The 19591-nt window shown below is 41.0% G+C and overlaps 3 protein-coding genes across 4 annotated transcripts in view; all 3 read right to left on the bottom strand.

Annotated features, from left to right (window-relative positions):
- LOC102296756 (zinc-binding protein A33) overlaps positions 1–8628 on the bottom strand; it is a 13310-nt gene extending 4682 nt beyond the window's left edge. Inside the window, exons 1-6 of one of the 2 annotated variants that reach the window (XM_005941710.3) lie at positions 6682–8623; positions 6418–6513; positions 6033–6263; positions 4398–4420; positions 4198–4316; positions 3145–4122 (exon numbers count right to left, since the gene is read on the bottom strand). In XM_005941710.3, coding sequence (XP_005941772.1) covers positions 3572–4122; positions 4198–4316; positions 4398–4420; positions 6033–6263; positions 6418–6513; positions 6682–7074 — 1413 coding nt within the window. In that variant the 5' untranslated portion in view covers positions 7075–8623 and the 3' untranslated portion in view covers positions 3145–3571. Of the gene's footprint in view, positions 1–3144; positions 4123–4197; positions 4317–4397; positions 4421–6032; positions 6264–6417; positions 6514–6681 lie in introns of those variants that run through there. The other variant, XM_042228464.1, reaches the window with a different exon arrangement.
- A 273-nt stretch (positions 8629–8901) lies between these two features.
- Positions 8902–14601, bottom strand: rapsn (receptor-associated protein of the synapse, 43kD). Its single transcript, XM_005941711.2, has 8 exons — positions 13348–14601; positions 12334–12672; positions 11553–11711; positions 10841–10939; positions 10611–10733; positions 10446–10499; positions 10057–10256; positions 8902–9793 (listed from the first exon to the last, which is right to left on the bottom strand). The coding sequence occupies exons 1-8, from the start codon at positions 13570–13572 to the stop codon at positions 9721–9723; spliced, it is 1272 nt and encodes a 423-aa protein (XP_005941773.1). The 5' UTR covers positions 13573–14601; the 3' UTR covers positions 8902–9720.
- Positions 14602–15574: 973 nt separating this feature from the next.
- Positions 15575–19319, bottom strand: kbtbd4 (kelch repeat and BTB (POZ) domain containing 4). Its single transcript, XM_005941713.2, has 5 exons — positions 19234–19319; positions 17953–18427; positions 17723–17864; positions 17242–17348; positions 15575–17161 (listed from the first exon to the last, which is right to left on the bottom strand). Exons 2-5 carry the CDS (start codon positions 18412–18414, stop codon positions 16301–16303), a joined length of 1572 nt encoding a protein of 523 aa, XP_005941775.1. The 5' UTR covers positions 18415–18427; positions 19234–19319; the 3' UTR covers positions 15575–16300.
- Positions 19320–19591: the final 272 nt, after the last annotated feature.

Below are 19591 nucleotides of genomic sequence, written 5' to 3' on the forward strand. Positions count from 1 at the left end.
GGAGGAGAGAGTAGGAATATTGAGCATACAGGCAGCCTTGTGACAACACTCTGACTCCCAGACAAACATGGCCCAAATACCCCAAGTTTAACACTTTGGTGTCTGATAAATACGCAAATATACCTAAAAACAAAAAAACAAATACACTCATCCATCCATCCATCTTCTTCCACTTATCCGGGGCCGGGTTGCGGGGGAAGCAGCCCAAGCAGAGAAGGCCAGACCTCCCTCTCTCCAGCCACCTCCTCCAGCTTATCTGGGGGAACACCAAGGCGTTCCCAGGCCACCCGAGAGATATAATCTCTCCAGCGTGTCGGTCACGACCCACAGCTGGGCACCTTACATCAAGATGCAGACATGCAGTGATGTTTGTCTGCAAAGTTGAGTAATATGACTAGTTGTGGTCCAGGATCTTTGACTACTTTTGATTTCATCCCTACGTTTCACCTTTAAAGAATATTTATCCTCCTTGTTTGGTATCATTATTTTTTAAGCACAACCTCACGTTTTTATTTGACATATTCAGTGGGGCAAAAAAGTATTTAGTCAGCCACCGATTGTGCAAGTTCCCCCACTCTAAAATGATGACAGAGGTCAGTAATTTGCACCAGAGGTACACTTCAACTGTGAGAGACAGAATGTGAAAAAAAAATCCATGAATCCACATGGTAGGATTTGTAAAGAATTTATTCGTAAATCTAGGGTGGAAAATAAGTATTTGGTCACCTCAAACAAGGAAAATCTCTGGCTCTCACAGACCTGTAACGTCTTCTGTAAGAAGCTTTTCTGTCCCCCACTCGTTACCTGTATGAATGGCACCTGTTTGAACTCATCATCTGTATAAAAGACACCTGTCCACAGCCTCAAACAGTCAGACTCCAAACTCCGCCATGGCCAAGACCAAAGAGCTTTGGAAGGACACCAGGAAAAGTATTGTAGACCTGCACCAGACTGGGAAGAGTGAATCTACAATAGGCAAGCAGCTTGGTGTGAAAAAATCAACTGTGGGAGCAATCATCAGAAAATGGAAGACATACAAGACCACTGATAATCTCCCTCGATCTGGGGCTCCACGCAAGATCTCATCCCGTGGGGTCAAAATGATCATGAGAACGGTGAGCAAAGATCCCAGAACCACACGGGGGGACCTGGTGAATGACCTGCAGAGAGCTGGGACCAAAGTAACAAAGGTCACCATCAGTAACACACTACAACGGCAGGGAATCAAATCCCGCAGTGCCAGACGTGTTCCGCTGCTGAAGCCAGTGCATGTCCAGGCCCGTCTGAAGTTTGCCAGAGAGCACATGGATGATACAGCAGAGGATTGGGAGAATGTCATGTGGTCAGATGAAACCAAAGTAGAACTTTTTGGTATAAACTCAACTCGTCGTGTTTGGAGGAAGAAGAATACTGAGTTGCATCCCAAGAACACCATACCTACTGTGAAGCATGGGGGTGGAAACATCATGCTATGGGGCTGTTTTTCTGCCAAGGGGACAGGACGACTGATCCGTGTTAAGGACAGAATGAATGGGGCCATGTATCGTGAGATTTTGAGCCAAAACCTGCCTTCCATCAGTGAGAACTTTGAAGATGAAACGAGGCTGGGTCTTCCAACATGACAATGATCCAAAACACACCGCCCGGGCAACAAAGGAGTGGCTCCGTAAGAAGCATTTGAAAGTCCTGGAGTGGCCTAGCCAGTCTCCAGACCTCAACCCCATAGAAAATCTGTGGCGGGAGTTGAAAGTCCGTGTTGCTCGGCGACAGCCCCAAAACATCACTGCTCTCGAGAAGATCTGCATGGAGGAATGGGCCAAAATACCAGCTACTGTGTGTGCAAACCTGGTAAAGACCTATAGTAAACGTTTGACCTCTGTTATTGCCAACAAAGGTTATGTTACAAAGTATTGAGTTGTATTTTTGTTATTGACCAAATACTTATTTTCCACCCTGATTTACGAATAAATTCTTTACAAATCCTACCATGTGGATTCATGGATTTTTTTTTTTCACATTCTGTCTCTCACAGTTGAAGTGTACCTCTGGTGCAAATTACTGACCTCTGTCATCATTTTAGGTGGGGGAACTTGCACAATCGGTGGCTGACTAAATACTTTTTTGCCCCACTGTATCTATATTATTAATTGATCTAAATTCAGACAAAAAACAAAATCAGAGTAGAAAAAAGTTATATTTTTTACTGTAACAAACACAAACATGTTTAGCGAATCATTGTCATAACTTGAAATGCAAATATAATTGCAAATTTGTAAAGCTTCGACACACTAGGAGACTCTCCAACTACTACAATAACAGGACTACTACAATATTCTTTCCAAAGAGGTGTTTTTCCTCCCCACAGTTGCCAAGTGCTTCCTCATAGGGGATCATCAGATTGCTGGCCTTGTCTCTAACACCTTACAGTATTAGAGACAGGCAGCTGTTGTTTGCATTTGAAGCCATATAAATAAACTTGAATTCTAAATTAAATGAATGGATTTTATTGATTTTTACCTTCACAGAAATCCTTTTACTTCAGTTTTGTGTTGTGCTGCAATAATAGTTTGTCAGTTAATCATCCTGCCCCTGGCATGTCTGACTCCACACAGAAAAGCCTCAGGCTTTTAAACCAGAAACGTTTACGGTGATGTCACAGAACAACACACCTGCAGCCCACACATAAGATAACCTTTTTCCACTATTCAGGAATTGACAGCACTAATAAGAGTGTCTGAGTGCTTACCAGCATGGCTTAGTTTCCTAATATGTGTTGTCACAGAAATGTCATTAACCTTTACACTAGATGCCAGCTATTTCATGTTGTTTGTTGGTTTCTTCTACATATGGAAGTATCCTTGGGTAAGATACTGAAGCTTTACTTTTCCAACCTCTGTTGCACAGTTAGATAAATAAAACATTTTATTTTAAAATCTAAAAATGGTTTTTATTTTTACCTGTCCTTGCCTGTCATAGTGTGTGCTAGAAATACTTGAAAAGGGAAACTATAAATATTCAGAGAGAGAACCTGTCTCGCTTCTTGTTTTCTCCATCTCCCTTTGATAAAGGATTAAAGTTATTTTGTTTTTTCGTTGTTTCAGTTTTTTATGTAGTTATTTGAATTTTGTTGGGCGGTGAAAGAAAAAAAGCTTAGATCCTTTAATTAAGAAGTACTAGCAAACACAGGAAACATACAAACATCTGCAGCCATGGAGTTGCACTGCTTTTTAAAGTTGATCTGTATGTGAGGATGAGAAGAACAGACACAGAAACCACATCCTCAAGAATGAACAATAAACTGACCTCATCATAGGGATTAATACAGTTCTATACTATTCTAATCTAATGTTTTTTATTATTAACCTTTGTCACTATGTTTGAAAATGAAGCTAAAATATCACTTTGCCTGAAAACATGTCTCTGTTTTTTCCCATAGTTATACCTATGCCACATACAAAAGAAAAACAGTGTCTGAGTTCCACTCCTCAGACAGTTGTTTCCTCCTGAATTCCATGTGTAAAGCATTGATTTATCAGTCAGCGCAGCCTGTTAAATATAATGTAGCCTCTCACTATTCTACTTGTACTTTTATTACCTGGGGACAGATTTTCAGTTTGCTTGATTTTTTTTTGTCTTCACACAATCCGGGGGAAAAGTAGGGGAAAACCTTCTCAGTAAATTTGTCTTTGAATGTGTGGATCTTTGTAGAATCTGCAGCATTAATGAAAACGACTTTTCCCTTCTCATAGTCCAGCTCGACTGTAATCCTGTTGGGCTTCGCCTTCATTGGGAGCTTGGAGCGAGGTGTGGTCTGTGCCCACAGTGAGTCTCCATTGCTCAAGCCAATTACCCAGAAACCCTCAGCAGGGCTGAGGAAGATGGTATTCTTTCTTTGGATGGAGTCTAGAGCCACTCCGATGTACCAGTCTTTGCCTTGGCCCACATCTACAGTCCAGCTGTGCTTTCCAGATGTAAAACCAGTGGCTCCCAGCACAGAAACACGGTTGATGAGGCGTTCGGGATTGTTGGGTAGGAGCTTCTTGCTGCTGTATTGCACACAGGATAGTTCTTCAGAGAACTCTAGGTTGGACTGGGCAGTGTTTGGATCCAAAACAACAGGAACTGGAAACCGTAAAATTCAGTTAGTTGAAAATATGATAGAATTTAGAGTAAACTTGAATTTTTTCTTTAACCCACCACATCTGACACTGTCTTCCACCTTCTTCCAAATGTGAAAACTAAGTGATCCCAGATGCTTTGCAGAGTTTATCAGGATATCTCTGATGACCTCTGGCTCTCCAATGCTGCACTGGAGCCTGAAACAAGTTAAAATTGTTACAGCATTCTCTCATGGAAAGGGTTGATGCTGATTTTGGTAGATAGTGGGTTATGCTTACATTTTCTTTGTCTTCTTGTAGTCCTTAAGTTGAAGAGAGAATGTGAAAGAGAGTACATTAAGGACATGCTGCATTACAAAATCACATATGCAGTACAGCTGTATTATCGGAAATTATTGACTGAAAGGTAACAAACATGTACAATAATTCAAAACTACACATACTGTATATGTACAAACGATAAATTGCGCTATGATGGCAGGTGTCATCAACCTCCTAACCCTAAATTTAAGACATACACAGTGAAAACTGCGACAGATGCATCGACAGGAAACTCAGATACAGACAATGAGACAGGAGGTGCCGACATATGGTGATACACTGCATTACAACAGCAACTATTACAACTAGAAACAGAGAGGAACGATTCTGAATAATTCTGAACAATTGAACTTGTCTGGAAAACCTTATGCTATGCTTGATACTAATGATCATAATAATTAGATGACAGTTTGCTGAAATTTAACTCTGTAGCGCCACCATTAGGCCAAACTTCAGTGTGTCCAATACTGTTTATGATCGAACAGCCTTCTAAACTATAACATTCACATCAGTTTGATTTATACAGTTTTGTATCAATTGGGAACATGCAAAACATAATACAATGAACCACCTAATTTGCTCAGATTGTACTGTGGATTAATATAGTGGCCAGCATCCATTCATCCATTTTCCACCCACCAGGCAAGCATTTTGACAGGATGGGAAAGTAGATTGGCAACTTTACTCTTATGCCAAATCTTCCACACCACTCTCCCCTCACTCATAAACAAGATTCCAAGATGCTTAAATTCCTATACTTGAAGCAGTAACTCTTCCATACCCTTCAAAGTCCTCCACAAACCTCTAGACTACTTAAGCAAACTCCCACCGACCCTCCAATATGTTCAGGAGGACAAAAAGTTAATTTAGTGCTAAATTGCCTGAAACTCCATTGTTCCCCCTGAATCTGAGGATCAACTGATGTGCCTTCCCAGGGAGGCTGAGAAGTCTGATTTCTTCGAAGCTGGAAAACACTTTTGATTGACCTTCTTGAAAAGGTCAATCAAAACCCCAGTTGGCCAATCCAGAGGCACTGTACTCAACTTCCTTGCAATGCTACGAAGACATGTCAGCCACCGCAGAGTCACAATATCCAGAGCTTTGAATTCATCCTCGGTGGCCCTACCACCCAAGAGTTATTTAACTACCTCAGTGACCTCCCCCTCAGTGACGGTGTTATATTAGGAGTGTGGCTGCTAAGTGATAGGTGGATGCGTGCACAGGTAGCTGTAGCCAAAAGCTGTGGTTTTAAATGGACACGATTTAGACTCTAAACAAAAAGCTTCAAAAGGTGACTTCATGATAAATGCATTATGCCATGGTTAATCTTTTGTATGCAGCCTTTCCTCTTAAACAAAATACAATAACAGGAAAAAGTTACTGTCGGGACTGTGCACAGCGAAGCTTCATAGAAATGTTTATTTGCCATATATAACATCCGATGTTTCTCTACTACTACTGTGTTGTTTTTCATATTTAATGTGTTGTTGTTGTTGTTTTAATTAAATAATTTTTACTTGACTGTTTTTATGACAAATAATCTAGAAGTTATTATAAATAAATGCAGTCTGTAAATAATGACAGTAAATGTACCTGTAAAAGCTGTATATCCTGTGCTTTGAGGGCTTTTTCAATATCACTGATGGTGGAGGAGAGTGTGTTGATCTGGTCGCTGATGTTTTCCAGCTTCTTACGCATGATTTGAGTTTTGGTTTCCTCCTCCAGTTTGAGCGCCTTCAGCCTTGTGTTTTCCTCGTCCTGAAGCAACTGGTGGAACTTTTTAAACTCCTCCTTGATTGCTGTCTCATTTTCATATGCTTGCGTCTGCAAGTTCAGGAATGTGGGTTTTTTTTAATGCCAGTAAAGAGAAAGAATGGTTGTCACGCAGAGGGATTTTTCAATCTAAGCTGGAGGCAAAATAAAGTTGCATGCTTGGAGTCGTTGTCAAAATGCTAGAGGCACTGGAAATGTTTTTTACCTTGATATAGGTTTTAGTTTCCTCCCATTTCTCCTTTGTATTCTTCAGTATTTCGAGTTTATTCTGTAAAGACTCAAGGCTGGCTGATATTTCTGCCTGAAATTCAAGAAGAAATGAAACATTCAGAGCTCAAACAAACAGCTGATTAGTCTTGTTCATCAGTTCCGGCCTCCTAAGATTCTTTCTATTAAAATTTAACAAATAGACAATATAACTGACTTTCTTCTACTGTGTTGTGGTGGAAGTATTTCTATTTTCACAAACCTTTTTCTGTTCGGCTGCTTCTTCTACTGGGCTGCATTCGTGGACTTTATGCTCTTTTGAAACTTGGCAGACAAGACAGATGAGCTCTCCGTCGTTGTGACAAAAAATCTTCAACATCTCGTTGTGTTGACAACATTTGTTTTGACTGCTGGTCATTATAAGCACTTTGTGTTCCTTTGCGACATTGTGCAGTGCCAGATTAATAGGAGGTCTCTTGGTGTCAGACACGATGCCACAGACGGGACACTCTCGCAATCCTTTCCACTCCCAGTAGTTAAACAGGCAAACTCTGCAAATGTTGTGGCCACATTTTAAAAGAACTGGAAGGCAATAAATGTCCGTGCATTGAGGGCAAGTTATGTCTTCTTCAGGAACCGTCGTTTTCGCAGCCATCAGGTTGAAGGGTTTCTATCGAGTGAGTTTACAAGAAAACTTCCTTTAAATTTCAAGGCATTGTGACTGTAGGCGGTTTCAGTAAAAGATGGCCAACTGGTATTTCTGGTTAATCGTGCAAGTCATCCAGAATTCCCTGAAGCTGTGGTAGTGGGTCAGAAAAATTATTTTGTTGCCAAATTACCAAACAAAAATACAAAAATACAATCACCTTCAAGAGTGTTTTTATTTACCATCATGTAAAACACAAGAAGGACATTTGACTAAATGCATAAACTTACTAACAATGCATCGTAGTCAAACTCTTACAGTCAGTTTCTCAGACATGGATTAACCCTCATCCGAGACAGAAAGAAAGTTTTAGTGAAGGTCTCCATGATCCAGGCTCAATCCATGTCTGGACGGATGAGACATTATCGAATAAAGCATGTTTATATCATGACGTCTAGAAAAACATAACAAATCTACATGTATTTAAATGTTGTGGTATTACTGCATTAATCCGCAAAGGCAAAAACAGAGGTAGTTTAAATTGTTAAAAGACGAGTGGCGGCTGCACTGTCAGTAAAGTTGTTTTTTTTATACTACAGACAAAACAACAAGAATAACCGGCAGATAATATATGTGCATTACAGCGAGTGAGCTACAGGTAAACAGTGAATCAGCATTATTTTGAATGCAGAGAGCTCAAATAAGATTCAGATGCCATTTAAAAGCAAGGTCAAATGGTGCTCTTATAATCAGAGATATAAGTGCTTGTTCAGAAACACTTGTGTAAATGTGTTGCTCTCACTTTTCTCTATCTCCAATGTGCACTTAAAGTATTTCAAAAGGCTCCTGTCATTTGTCAACACAAAATCAGATCTTTATCTCCTTATCACTATACTGTTGAATTTATCAGTGTGTCCCTTTAACGGCCACGGGAGTACTTTAAAGCTATCTACAAGCACAATCTCAACAGGAACTTTAGTGAAAGGAGTTTTAGCTTTTGAGAAAAAGTGGCTTTACGTGAGAAACCTCAGTCTATGACGGCTCTTTCCATAGCGTTCCTTAGAAATGATTTATAGGGGATACAAATAATGAAAGCCACTAAATAAGAAAGAAAGAAAGAAAGAAAGAAATACTTATGCAGTCACATGGGTGCATATTTTGAAGTATCTAAACTTTTTTTTCAGCATCGTAAATAAAATAAAAAAACATGCAACCCCTCACTGACATGATATCTCAGTTAAAGTGGCTTCGCTAAAATACCTTTCCAAGTAAATATTCTAAATATACAGAGATTTCACCATTTCACAAATACAATACATTAAAATACACTGAACGCATTTGCCCCCAAATAACTGTGTGTAAGTGTGTGATTGGTCAAAGATCCTTTCCCCGTAGGGTTTTCTTCTCAAAACGTTTTGAACAGGTGAAAACAGGTGTGCGCACGGGTGTCCACTGTTCATAGACATAAACTACACCTTTATTGGCTGCTATTTCCAAGCACAATGTGCGCTGCTTGCTACACAACAACATTCAACATTTCGTATTTACTGCTGTTTACACTTAGCTAGATTAATGTGATGGTGTTGGGTTTAGTATGTTGCTCTGTTTTTGTTTGTTTTTTTGCTTATTTTCTCTTCTTTCTCTTTTTAAGTGCCCTCTCTCACTGTCCCTCTTCCCTTCCGTTTTTCTTTTCCTTCATCTTTCTTTCTCCGTTTCCTATCCCTTAGTCATGTCTGTCCCGTCTGTAACAACTGAAAATATAATAAAATAAATAATAACAACAAAGGTCGATCAAATGGACCAATACGACAAGGCCATGATGATCCATTTGGCAAAGTAAATCCGTTGGGTATCCTTGTTGGTCTTCAGGCAACAATTCTGACGGCTAAAGAACCAAATGGGACAGGCAAAAAAAAAAAAACGTTTTGAATTAATGAATGTGAAACATTCCCAGCAATGAAAGGAAAAAGGAAACTGGCTGGCTCCTGGATTTCTGTGAATAAGGACAGAAGAAAACAGCTGCATGTACCTGTTTTGTAAAGACATACTAGTTTTTGAATGGTTAAGAGATTTTAGTTCGTTTCAGGACTTACAAAACACGTCAAATAAATCAAACTTTTAAAAGAAATTAACATGAGAATAGTATGTACACAGCTTTCAGTAATAAATATGGCTCAACTGTTGTGCTGTAAAAAGTCAGCATTGAATCTTTGAATCTGAACAAAAAGTCACGACACTAAGTCTGGGGAGATGTAATTTCGTCTCACTTTGTACTAAGCAATTCCAGTGTATAAAATAACAATCACACTATGCTGTAAATGTTCTTTTGACGGTCCGTCTCCTGTTTAAATGCTGCAACAAACAACCAGTCATCAGAGACCATGTAGGCTCTTCAGCTTATCTCGAATTGCAACACTTCCATCGGTTATACCTCCTTTGTCAGCTTCAGACTGTTGTCTAAGAAAGATGGATGCCTTGATCGTGTCTTCTGAGCAACATGCTTCGACATTCTGGATTCAGTTCAGCATCCTCTGCTCAGAGCAATGAAACACTCCTCAGCACCTCCTAAGGCTACCTGCGTCTCTCAGATCAGTCAGGAGCCTGTGAGGCACCATGCCGTGTCTGCAGATCCAACGCTCAAACGCAGCCTCGCAATCACACAAATCCCGGCTTCATGGAGGACTTGAAGCATTTAGGACAACCTTTTGTCCCATTTGTCTGGAGACACCTGAAAGACAAAGAAATATGGGAAATACGCTCTTTAAACTACATCTAGATTTGGTTATGAGAACAATTTATAGGTGAAGAAAATCCAAATCACAATCGGCACTTTGTTGTTTCTGCAAAGTCGTGATGCATGCCCAATCGAGCAGGATCAGTGGCAAAACATTTCATCATTCGTCCAAGTGCCTCGTTTTTCTCCCACTGAAAACACTGCATTTCTCCAATGTAATGTAACTAATACCAGGCGAGATTTGAACAGACACCCACTTGAGATGGAAAATGTGGGAACAGGGTAAGGCCTGCAGCTTTTGGTCCCTGTCCCCGATGGACTCTCCACACATGCCGCAGTAGAGCTCCAGCTCCTCGACACACTGGAGGAACTTCACCACCTGCTCTCTGACCTCATTCAGCTGCCCCCTGCTCCGGTAAATCCCTTCACTCAAGCAGTGAACCTTCAGTGTGCACAGCTTGCATAAGAGAAAGAATCACAATGTCATTGCTTTAAAGTTTAAAAGCATGAGAAACTAGTGCTTAAAATCTTCAGGTGTCTTGTTTTGTTTAACCAACAGTCATCTTTACAACTACGACTGAAAGAAAACAAATCTAGAATGAGAAATGGCTAAACTATCCCTGCAGCTCTTTTCCTGTTCAGTTACCTTGTTTCCCATTCCATCCGCCAATTCCTGTGCTCGCTGCAAAGAATCAAGAGCCTGGAACAGGAACAGGAACACTTTATAAATACCAGATAATTATTTTGAGTACAAATAAAACATTGTGTCCCTTTACTGTCAGAATTTATATTTGTGTAAACTGTAGGGCACCTTGTCAAATTCTTTCTGCAGAAGCCAGCACTTTGCCACTCCCAGATGGACGTGTGCTTGCCCAAGACGGTTTCCTATCTCAGTCATAATACCCAGCGCAGACTCATAACGAGGGAATGCTTTCTGAACATATGAAGAGAAAAAAACCCAAAAAGGTAAATGCACAGACTAGTTGTAGATGACCAGTTTTGAAATTTTACATTAATGTGAATGCAATATTGGTACTGTACATCAACATCATGTCTGCAGCGATGAATGTCTGCAAAGTTTAGCAAGCACAGAGCCTGCAGAGGCCGGTCACCATGCTGCAGGGCAATCTTCATGGACTCCTGTTGAAGCAAAAGACAGATTAGTTATTGGTACAAAGTAAAGAGCAGACATTAGAAGAGTCCTACCTCCATCATGTAACACCAACACCCTGAACTAAATTGAAACTCTAAGCTGCATCCTCTCAACTGCAGTTACACAGATTTATTTGTATCGCAGTGTGCATTTAAAGAGAGATGTGATAGAATAAATATGAGCCATTGTCCGTGGTATCCTGAGTATGTCCGGATGCATAAACTGTTGGGTTAAATGTGATAAATCTGAAATGCATCCTGCTGTCTTGTTACTATACTTCTACACTCAGAGGCAATGAAATCGAGTTATCTTTCACCCCCCCCCCCGGTACATAATTAGAACAGAGCAAAGACTAAATCCACCCTCTTCATTAACACTTTAAACCGCGCCTCTCTGAGCATATTTTTGTCAGGGTCTAAGGCCTCGTACAAAAGAACAACTGCCACTTGCACCTGTCGGCAGCGCAGCATCTACTGTCTCTGCAGCTCCAACTTCAGAGCAATCAAAGGCACGGGGGTTGGGTCAGCAAGATGGCGAGGAAGGCTCTGAGTTATGTAAGTTTGTCTCCGAGGACAGTAATGATGTGTTATAAAACAATACCTCACAGCACTCCATGGCATCTGGCAGGCGCTCCAGTTTCCTGTAGGCTACAGACATGTGGTACTGGCTCATGGCTCGATACTTGAGGCTCCAGCCTTTGCCGTAGTCATTGACAAGCTCGGCCGCTTTGCAGGGGAAGAACAGGGCTTTCTCAAAGTCCTGTAGGCACATGTGAATGACCACTTAGGTGACACCAGAAAAGGGCGCCACATCTTTTTAGATACTACTAGCATTAGCATTTTGGTTTTTAATCTTCTTAACAAGAGCACTCAGACAATATTAAATCGCGTTGCGATGCAGGATGTAATATTTTTTTGTGTCATAAAATAACGTGACACATGAGTGCATTCTTCAAGCAGAACTTCATCACTATCCCATTGAAACCAATCCTCTCTGGGAAGCCAGAGGATTACATATACAAATCTCAGATGTCAAGGGTACTACAAAAAAGAAAAAAACACACACCAGCCGGCCAACTCACTCAGCTCTTGTTTTACAATGCCCAGCACTACACAGGCTAAGCATTGATGATGTTGGCTCAGATGTTCTGCAGTATTGTCATACTCTGTGAATACGCTGGCAAAATCATTGATTGTGGAATCACACGTGCAGTCCAGTGAATGTTTTACTCAAATAACACAGCGGAGACGTTTGGAATAGCCAAAGTATGTACGATTTTTACATTTATTTATCGGTAATCGCTCATTTTTATTGAAACTGAGCAAAATGTAATGATTGGGAAAACAAGAATCGCTTGTCAGAAAAACAGCTTTTTGAGTACCTTAAGCTGGACGTAGATATTTCCCAGACTGCAGCAGACTCTGCACTCCAGCATCTTGTCGTCGTTGTTGTGTGCATAGCGCAGGGCTTTCTCGTAGCTCTCCAGGGCCTTCTGGAAGACACTGAGACCCAGGAAGGCATTGCCCATGCTAAGACATACCTGGCCATTGAGTTGCAGGCTGACAGTGGTGCCCTGCATGTTTAAGCAGGTCTTACAGTATGACACTGTTTTCTGGAAGTCGCACAGCTTCTCGTTGCTGCGTGCCAAGTTCAGGTAGCCCTCCGTCAGGTAGTCTGGGTCCTCCATTTCTCTGGCTGTGTCAATTTGTTCAAGGGCATACTGCAGATAGAGTAAGAGGATAAATGTTGCAGGGAACAGGCATAGTCTTCAACTTCACGCAGATTCAAAGACTTTTTAATTCGTTAAATTCATTCAGACATAAGACCCCTACTTTTTTACAGTTCTCATTAAAGCCGAGTTAGTGAGAGCGGGCGCTGCTTCAGGAAGGATGATTATGTCAACAAGACACCCCACACTCATACTTAGGTTGCAGAGCACTTATTTACTCCGCATCATGTGGAAGCCACAAATTAACCCATGCTTCTCAAGTTCGCTGTGGTTGGAAGAAGGTAACCTTTGACCTCTTCTCATGAAATAATCAATGACACATTGCGGAAATGTTACAATGCTACAACTGTGTAAACGCTGGCACTTCACAGCTGACATGATGACATTTAAAATTATGAGATATTCAGTGACATTTAGTAACTGGAACAGGAACTGCACACACACGCCTACTGCTGTTTGCGTTAAGAAAAATGTAATCGCACAGTATGCAAAATGTGAATAATGTCTTAACATTAGTAATATAAATAAAGCGTGGCTGTTTAGTCCTGGAATATGAGTCATACAAGTATGAGCTACAGTTATTGAGGTAGATTTTTTTACTCCTTTACAGAAATGCTAGATATACTATACCATTATACGTGGCTCGCTGTGGTTTTGATAGCCTACCTTTAGCATGTCTTTGTACTTTCCCATTTCTGAGTGAGCTGTGATCAGGCACCCCAGCACTCGAAACTTTCCTCCGGGATCTGAGGTCTTTTCCAACACTTTTGTCCACACATGCAGAGCTTTGTCTGTCTGATTGGACTGATACAACTTTAGACCCTTCTCTATCTGCTGCTTGGTTTGGTCCTGGCCCATCTCTGGTGCAAGGTGCCTCATAAAAATATTCATTCGTTTAGGCCATGCAATTTCAGTGAGGCAGCAAGAAAATAGATCCTTGCCATGAACAGTACAACTCCAAAGAAGATCCCCTGAAGATGATCCCTCTGAGAGGTTTGTGCCAGAAGGCCCACAGGATCCCGCTCTATCAGCTCCGGCTGTGCTGAGATGGAAAGGAAACTGGATCCACCAAAATGAGAAGGCGACACACCAAGACCATTATTACCAAACGGTTTACCGAGAGCTGAAGGGCCAAGCAAATATCCTCCCCATTTAACCGAGCCACGTTTCCCCTTCACCATTAAGCATTTGCAAAATTCTCTCTCAGATTTCCTTTCGAAACACGTCAAAGAAAAATGTTTCCCAAGCAGTGTGATAGCAGTGGTATCCCAGAATATCTAGTCCCTCCACACCCACCGAAAGGAATTCTCAGCACCCCGGTGTCCAACCCGCCCCACTCCGCCTTCCTCCTACTGCTGGCGCTACAGCAGATGGCCCTGTCACTCTAGACCATGTGTCCCTTCAGGAATTATGTTCTGCCCTCAGCAAACTGTCCCAAGGTCACTACAGCTCCTAGCAATCTACCTTTACACTAAACATTACTCAAGGACTAACTACACGAGTGACATCACAAACTTCTGTAGACTTAAAAGCACTCATCCGCAAAAACATCCGACCAGATCCTCACATGGGCGGCGGTGAACTGTGACACCGTTTCGCAAGCAGCTTATATCCAGACATTCAAACTGCGCCCGTCTTACTGGTGCTCTTAGCTTCAATTCCTATTGCGAGTCCTTATGGAGACTCATATGTGGCCCCAGAAACCCCCACCCCTCATCAACTGATGCTTAGAATAGTTCACAAAGTCTGACATGTTACTGGGCTTGGGTTTCAGCTGCATAGCCTCCTGCAAAACATCAATGGGATCAAAGTTTTGGCGTCTGTGTGGTTGCTTTCTCTCCTTCGATGCCCCTTTTATCTCACAAGGACATAAACAGATAAATGTTAATTAAGTACTTTTTTTTTCAGGAAAAGTTTTCCAGACCTACACAGGCACAATTTGTAAGTGCATCACTGTATCTAAACACAGGATCAATGGTAGCATTGTTAATTCATTAAAGGTTATAAATATCAAAACAACCACTCAAAGCTTGTAGCTACAGCAATATATTTAACATTTCAGATAATGGTTAACTGGAACATGTATGGTGTACATCAAAAAATACAATCTTGAGACAAGAAAATCTGAAAAGTTAAAAAACACCCTTTGTTATCATGTCTGCACACACCAACTTAAAGTGCCCGTACTATGCTTTCATGTTTCCATTAACCTTCAGTCTGACACATTTAGTGCATGTAAACCTACCTTCTGTTCTGTGACTTATCTTATGTAACACATAAGCATAATACCCGCCCGATGGTTAGTTTAATTTAAAAAAGGTGCCTGAATTACATCCACAATCCACCATAATTTCCTGGGAATCACAAAAAACTTTCCTGGTACAATACTACAACAATGGTTATCATAATGCAAGTATCCTCTGCAATACTTCACATCTGTGGAACTGTAGAAAAAATAATCCTAGAAAGGCATTAAAAAGTATGAGTTATTCCTATTATTTTTATTATTACTGGCACATTGTGCTTCAAGCCTTCATTCCAGATTCAGTGGTGATTCAAACAAAATTCAGTCAAAAAACAAGAAACAAATGGACACAAAAATGAAAAGAATTAAGATTTATAATCTTTTTATAAACCTATAGTTATTAAAATCATTACAGTAAGATTTACATTTTAATGCCAATTCATTTTATTTAGCTCCCCGTGAATTTCTTACCTATGATATATACTGTGTTATTAATATTTTGTCCCACCTTGTCATGTTCAAACTAAAACAGCTGTTGTTTTGTTTTGCTTCTTTTGAAAATAGCAAATTCCCAATCAATATTTTCTCTTCACGGCTAAAATCTTGCTAACAGCAACACTGTGTGACGAAATGTGATGACCATTCACATACGTTGGAGCTACTGTTTAATATTTATATTTACAGATAAAAATAGTCATTCAGAAAAAGTCAGATGCTGCAATATATTTTGAATATAGCTTAAGCTTTCCATAACCATTGTGGGTTATGTACATTAGGCAACTTTGCTTTGCTTTGATCATTCTAACAAACCAATCAGAGCAAAGTGTTTTTCTCCGGAGTGGGCTTTAAACAGGGCAATAGTTATTGGAATGAAAAGGCCGTGTACACACTCAACATTAATGTATGTAAACTTATTCTAGTAGACTCTGAAAACAAGTATAACATGAGCACTTTAAAAACATCTTATGATATCTGACCTACAATATCATGACACACTTACAATATAGTGACAGATGCCTTGTGTTCATTAATATTTTTACACTGAAGCTGTTCATGCGTGTCAGTAAATGAGGAGTGCACAGAAAACAATAGATTAGTTCATCACTTTTCACAGCATCACCACAAATTAGATTCTCGGCTAAGGAGCCGACAATGAGACACGTTGTAGTACAAGCGACACACCGCTGAACTGTTGTTGTGGGGCCGGTGGTGGAGTCTGAATGGAATAAGTGACACAGCTGAGTAAATACAACTCGTGGACAAATTTCTTCACAGGACGTCTCCATGAGTGAAGTCTTGGTCAGTCAACCAACAGTATTCCCTGATTCTCTGTGGCTGGTGTGTTGACCACAGTGTGAACATACCGCGGAGAGGTTAGGCCAAAACAAACTGCCAGTTTGTGAGGAGGATCTTAATACCTCTGATTACGGAGACGACAGACGTCGCCGGGTTAAACTTTAAAGTATTTGCGTCTCCTTTCTTACATTTGTCTCTGAAGACGTAAATACAGCCATTACAACTGGCCACCTTCCACAGTGACGGGACACAGCTCCACACTTCGGGGAAGCGCAGGCGTGTGAAGCTCTCGAGCAGTGGGTTGTAACACACCAATGAGTCTCCTTCTCCTACGATAAAAATCACGTCCATGTGGACTGCTGCGTGCATGCAGCCGGCGAACGGCAGCATGTAAGGTTTGATCTGGCACTTTTGGGAGGAGGTGTCGAAGCACTGAATGAGGCGAGAAGGCTTTGTGAAAAAATCCATGTCGTTCTCCTCCCCTCCCAGCAGGTAGATGGTGCCTCCCAGGTTGACGCCAGCAGCCCCCGACACTGCGGTGTCCAGCTGGTTGGTCTCTGTCCACATGTTGTCCTTCACTGTGTAGTAGATGACGGCATTAGAGAGCGTGTCCTGCAGCGTTTTACCTCCCAGTGAGTAGATAGCATCCTCAGTGGAGACGGACACCATAGTGTGGTGGAGGCGGTCTCTGGGAAGTGGTGCGCAACGCTCCCAGTCCATCGTGTGCATGTTGCACTTCCACATGCGCCGCGGGATAGAACCCCCCACCACATATAGGTCCCCTCCATGTTTGCAGGCTGCGGTGATCTGATGACATAAACTGTTCTGGCCGCTCACACTGATCACATCATCCTCATCGCAGTGCAGTGACACGGCCAGAGAGTGAGTTCTCGTCTCCTCCTTGCCAATCAGGTAAATATGGACATTCTCACCAATTTCCTGAAGACGAAGAAAAGGAAACATCAGCAATGTAAATGTTTTTTAAAAATATTTTACAGCTCCATATGAGAGAAAATTACCTTAAGATTTTCTTGAAGGATGCAAGAAAACTCCTCTCTCTCAACTTTATTGTGATTTATCCATGACTCGATGGCCACTGTTGGATTCTGAGAACTTGGAACGCCATCTGAACACAAACACAAGGCATGTTTGAAACTAGATCAGAAGATGTGTTTTTTTTTTCCTGTTAAAGGATCATAAAAATGTTTTCTCTGTTAAAATTGTAAAAATTTAAAAAGGCCTTTTTTTGAAGAATATCTAGATTTAGCGTTGTTTTGTTGTTGTTGTTTTCAGATTAGTTCAGGCACAGTGTTCATTATTCACACATCCTACTTTCAGGATTTGAATAAATATTAATGCATCAATTGTTGAACTCAAAGCCAATAATAATACCCTTGTTTAAAATAATAATTAGCAATGCAACATTAAAATCCTAAATGTATTTTAATAAATATGTAAAAACAATTGCTAGTCCGGTGACAGAGAAGCAAAATGTTATACCTTTGATGATATCTAGTAGCAGACAGAGGGGCAGATTTAGAAACTCTTCAGTCTGGTGCAGCTGGGCCAGGTGGATTTTAGCACAGTGCTTCGCTGCAGTATACAGCTCCTGATCACTGTGTCTGTCTGCAAGCCACATCACCTAGATGAAAAAGGAATTACTTGTATTGCAGCACCATTGCCAGTAAGCAAGGACTATGAGAACAGGTGTTACAAAAACAATAATTCACCTGCAAGCAGTTCTTGACCTCCACTGTTCGGGAGAGGAAGCGCGAGCATTCTTCAAACAGAGCAGTCAGCTGGTACATGTCCGCCATCTCATAGGTGTCCTGCAGCTCCTCCACCCTCAGTTTAATGGTACCATGGTAGATGTAGTCAATCAGCAGCTGGAAGACGGTAGCGCTGACATCCTTAAGCTCGATAATGCGGTTGTGCGACTCTTTGAGATTGGAGGTGAACATGGAGCGGAAAAAGCTGCTCTGCGCAGAGAGCACCAGGCGGTGCAGGTGAAACTCTTTGCCGTCAACGGTGATGGTGACATCAGCAAACAAGCCGTCCTCCAGGCAGAGATCCATAATACTCTTCACCACTCGGCTCGAGTGGGAGCGGTCCGTGAACGTGTACCCCAGGAAGTAGTTTTCCTCGCCCACAGATCCCCCAACACTGAGGCCACCCTCCTCACTGGACTCCATCTTTTCTGCTCGCCTGTGAAAAAGTAACAAACACTGATTGACATGTTTATACTCAGATGTCAGTATATTTTCAGCATATCTAGTTAATAATAACATGCCAATTTTCCAATAAAACCTGTCTCCAATGAGATGATATGGTTCAAATTTCAGTGAATGTAACTAACTAGCCTATTCGCATAAGTATATGTGAATAGGCAATGAGTCACTTTTGGAGTATAAACTAAAAACAGATGATAAAGAAAACTCTTTAAAATTAATGACTATTTGAATTATTATAACAACATAAATGTAAACCATTCTAACACGGTTAAGTATGTAACTCTGAATAGCTGTCCTATACATCCTTAAAACTTAAAACAGAAAGTCTTTCAGAGCGTTTACACATAACCTTGCCATTTATTTTAAGTTGCTGCCACATGCTTTGTAAATTTTATTCGTTGGCCGATTAAGTGTCATTCACAAATGTTTCTAAATTGTCGCCAACATCAGGAATTTAGCGAGTTAATTCACAAATAAACAACTCAGTGAGTGCAGATACCATGCTAGCTGCTCAAAAACTCTGTCAAGATGCCATTAAATGTAACGATAAAACCCTGCAGTTACATTATATTTACTACGTTAATCGTGTTAGCTGTGCTGCGTTCACGGATAGGATTAGCTAGCATTAGCACTAAAGCAGTTAGCAGACTACAATCCTCTGGAGCACAAATTCCACCGTAAAATTATGTCGACTGTGTTATTACTAGGGCTGTGAATGAGGCAAAAAATAAAAATAAAAACGCAAGGCTTTAAATGTGAGTAACAAACAAATACGGTTACCTTTATCTCCACTACTCTATCATTCAGAAGGAGCTACACTGTTCACCGGAAGTAAATAAACCTTTTCAGCACGCAATTATGACACATTCACCGGCACCAATGGGTGCTACTGCATCCCTGTGGTTAAACTGTGTTACTGCGGTTTCTTCAACTTGCAGTCAAGTGTGTGCCACAGCCCCCTGCTGGGCCCTAAGGATACTACACGTGGGGCGCGACAACTCACTTAACATACAAAAAATTAAAACCAAAAAAATACAAAAAAATCATTCTAATTAAATGTTTACGTCAAAACGAATCCCCAAAGCCACATGGTTTACACACCTGTTTATCTATCTAATCTGCCAATCACATACAGCAA

The sequence above is a fragment of the Haplochromis burtoni genome, unplaced genomic scaffold (genome assembly GCF_018398535.1).
Source record: "Haplochromis burtoni strain Fernald_Lab_line unplaced genomic scaffold, NCSU_Asbu1 Contig_324, whole genome shotgun sequence".
Classification (NCBI taxonomy): Eukaryota; Metazoa; Chordata; class Actinopteri; order Cichliformes; family Cichlidae; genus Haplochromis; species Haplochromis burtoni.